Source organism: Entamoeba histolytica, genomic scaffold (genome assembly GCF_000208925.1).
Source record: "Entamoeba histolytica HM-1:IMSS scf_1104750517495 genomic scaffold, whole genome shotgun sequence".
Taxonomy (NCBI): Eukaryota; Evosea; order Mastigamoebida; family Endamoebidae; genus Entamoeba; species Entamoeba histolytica.
Genome location: NW_001914973.1, coordinates 46288 through 47965, shown reverse-complemented (window position 1 = coordinate 47965; position 1678 = coordinate 46288). Strand labels below are relative to the sequence as shown.

At 23.8% G+C, this 1678-nt stretch overlaps 1 protein-coding gene across 1 annotated transcript in view, besides 1 other annotated feature; it reads right to left on the bottom strand.

Moving 5' to 3' along the window:
* Positions 1-545: 545 nt before the first annotated feature.
* Positions 546-1066: a repeat region.
* A 608-nt stretch (positions 1067-1674) lies between these two features.
* The window catches only part of EHI_078750 (uncharacterized protein), a gene marked incomplete at both ends in the record, with an annotated part of 696 nt that continues 692 nt past the window's right edge, over positions 1675-1678 (bottom strand). The window contains one exon of the mRNA XM_001913778.1: positions 1675-1678. This exon is cut by the window's right edge and continues 692 nt beyond it. Coding sequence (XP_001913813.1) covers positions 1675-1678 — 4 coding nt within the window.

Sequence of the window (1678 nt, the reverse complement as noted above, 5' to 3'; positions counted from 1 at the left end):
TAATAATTATTATTGAAGATGAAGATGGAAATAAATTTGGAGGATATGTTAATTCTAAAATTGATAAAGATGACGGTTGGATAAATGATTCAAAATCATTTTTATTTTCATTAGAATCAAATGGAAGAATAGAAGGAATGAAAAAATTTGATATTAAACAACCACAGGATGCATTTAGGTTATGGAATAAATCAAACAATTGGTTGTTTAATTTTGGAATTGGAAGTGGTGATATTTATCTTAAGAAAATCTATGATAAAAAAGATTCTCATTGTAAACAACGTTCATTTGAATATAAAGGAATATCAAATGCACTTTGTGGAAATGAAAACTTCACACCAAAACGTTTCATAGTAATTGAAATGAAATGATTCAATCTTGATGAATAGAAAAACAAAATAATGAAGAATATAAACATTTAATATCATCTGCTAATGAATGAAATGGTGAAATAAAAATTGACATAATTCAATGTTGATTTATTTAATTTCATTTAATGAAATTTTCACACACAATGTGTTTTTTTTTTAAAATAAATGAATAATTAAAAATTACTTAATTAAGTGTTAATAGATTTTTCATATATTCTTCCTAGTTTAGAGGAGATTAATCCCTGAGCTGTTTAAAAAAGAGTAATCTTTTTGTTTAACTTATCATTTATGTTTTTCTTGAAAAATGAGAAAATCACTTCTTTCTTTTATTTTTCCTTTTAATGTCTTCTCATCCTTCTTCTGCTTATTCCTTCTTTTTAACCTTTTGTTTATTTTCTGTCTTAATTTTAAACATTTTCTTTTTCATTTTTTCTTAATTTTATGAATGAGAGAAAAGACTATTTCATTCCCACTATATTATTATGTTTAATTTTCTTTTAGTCTTACCCACACTTCAGTACTTCCTTATATTACACCATGTAATATTCTACCATAATATCTTGCTACACCCTTTGCAGTATTCCCTAATACATTCCTAATTCAAATACACCATCATAACCAGATAATTACCATTAAAATTGAAGTTTGAATTATATTAATGTTTGTGTGTAGTGTTTCAGACATGCTACCTTCGATGTATAAATAACAACAAGTAAAATAAATAACAAAAAATAAATGAATGAATCTTTCGATTAGAATTGAGAAAGAGTTGATAAATTAATTCTTCATTCAAAAACAAATTTGATTAAATTTAAACAAATTATAGTAATACTTAAATCAAGAAAATTCCTCTTCAATAAAAAATACGTCAATTATACTTTTTTTCTGGAATTGAAATAACACTAAAATGATAAATAAAAAAACAAAAAAATCAATTTTAGAAAAATAAAATCAATGCAAGACTCTCTTGTAACAATAGCTATCAATATCTTTTCAGCTAGAAATTTACCAAAAGCAGACCCAACTGGACTATCTGATCCTTATATTATTTTAACTTATACATCATTAAAAGAAGGAGAATTAATAAAGAAAAGAAAAAAAACTGAAACAATTAAAGAATCACTTTCACCAACATGGAATAATTCATTTGTATTAAAAAATGTAGCTTCAGAAAGTATTTTAACATTTAATTGTTTTGATTGGGACAATGCTTTTAAGTTTAGTTCTGATGATTTTCTTGGTAAATTTAAAATTATGGTAGAAAGAATACCAATAAATAAAAAAGTTGTATGGGAGAGTTCCATTAA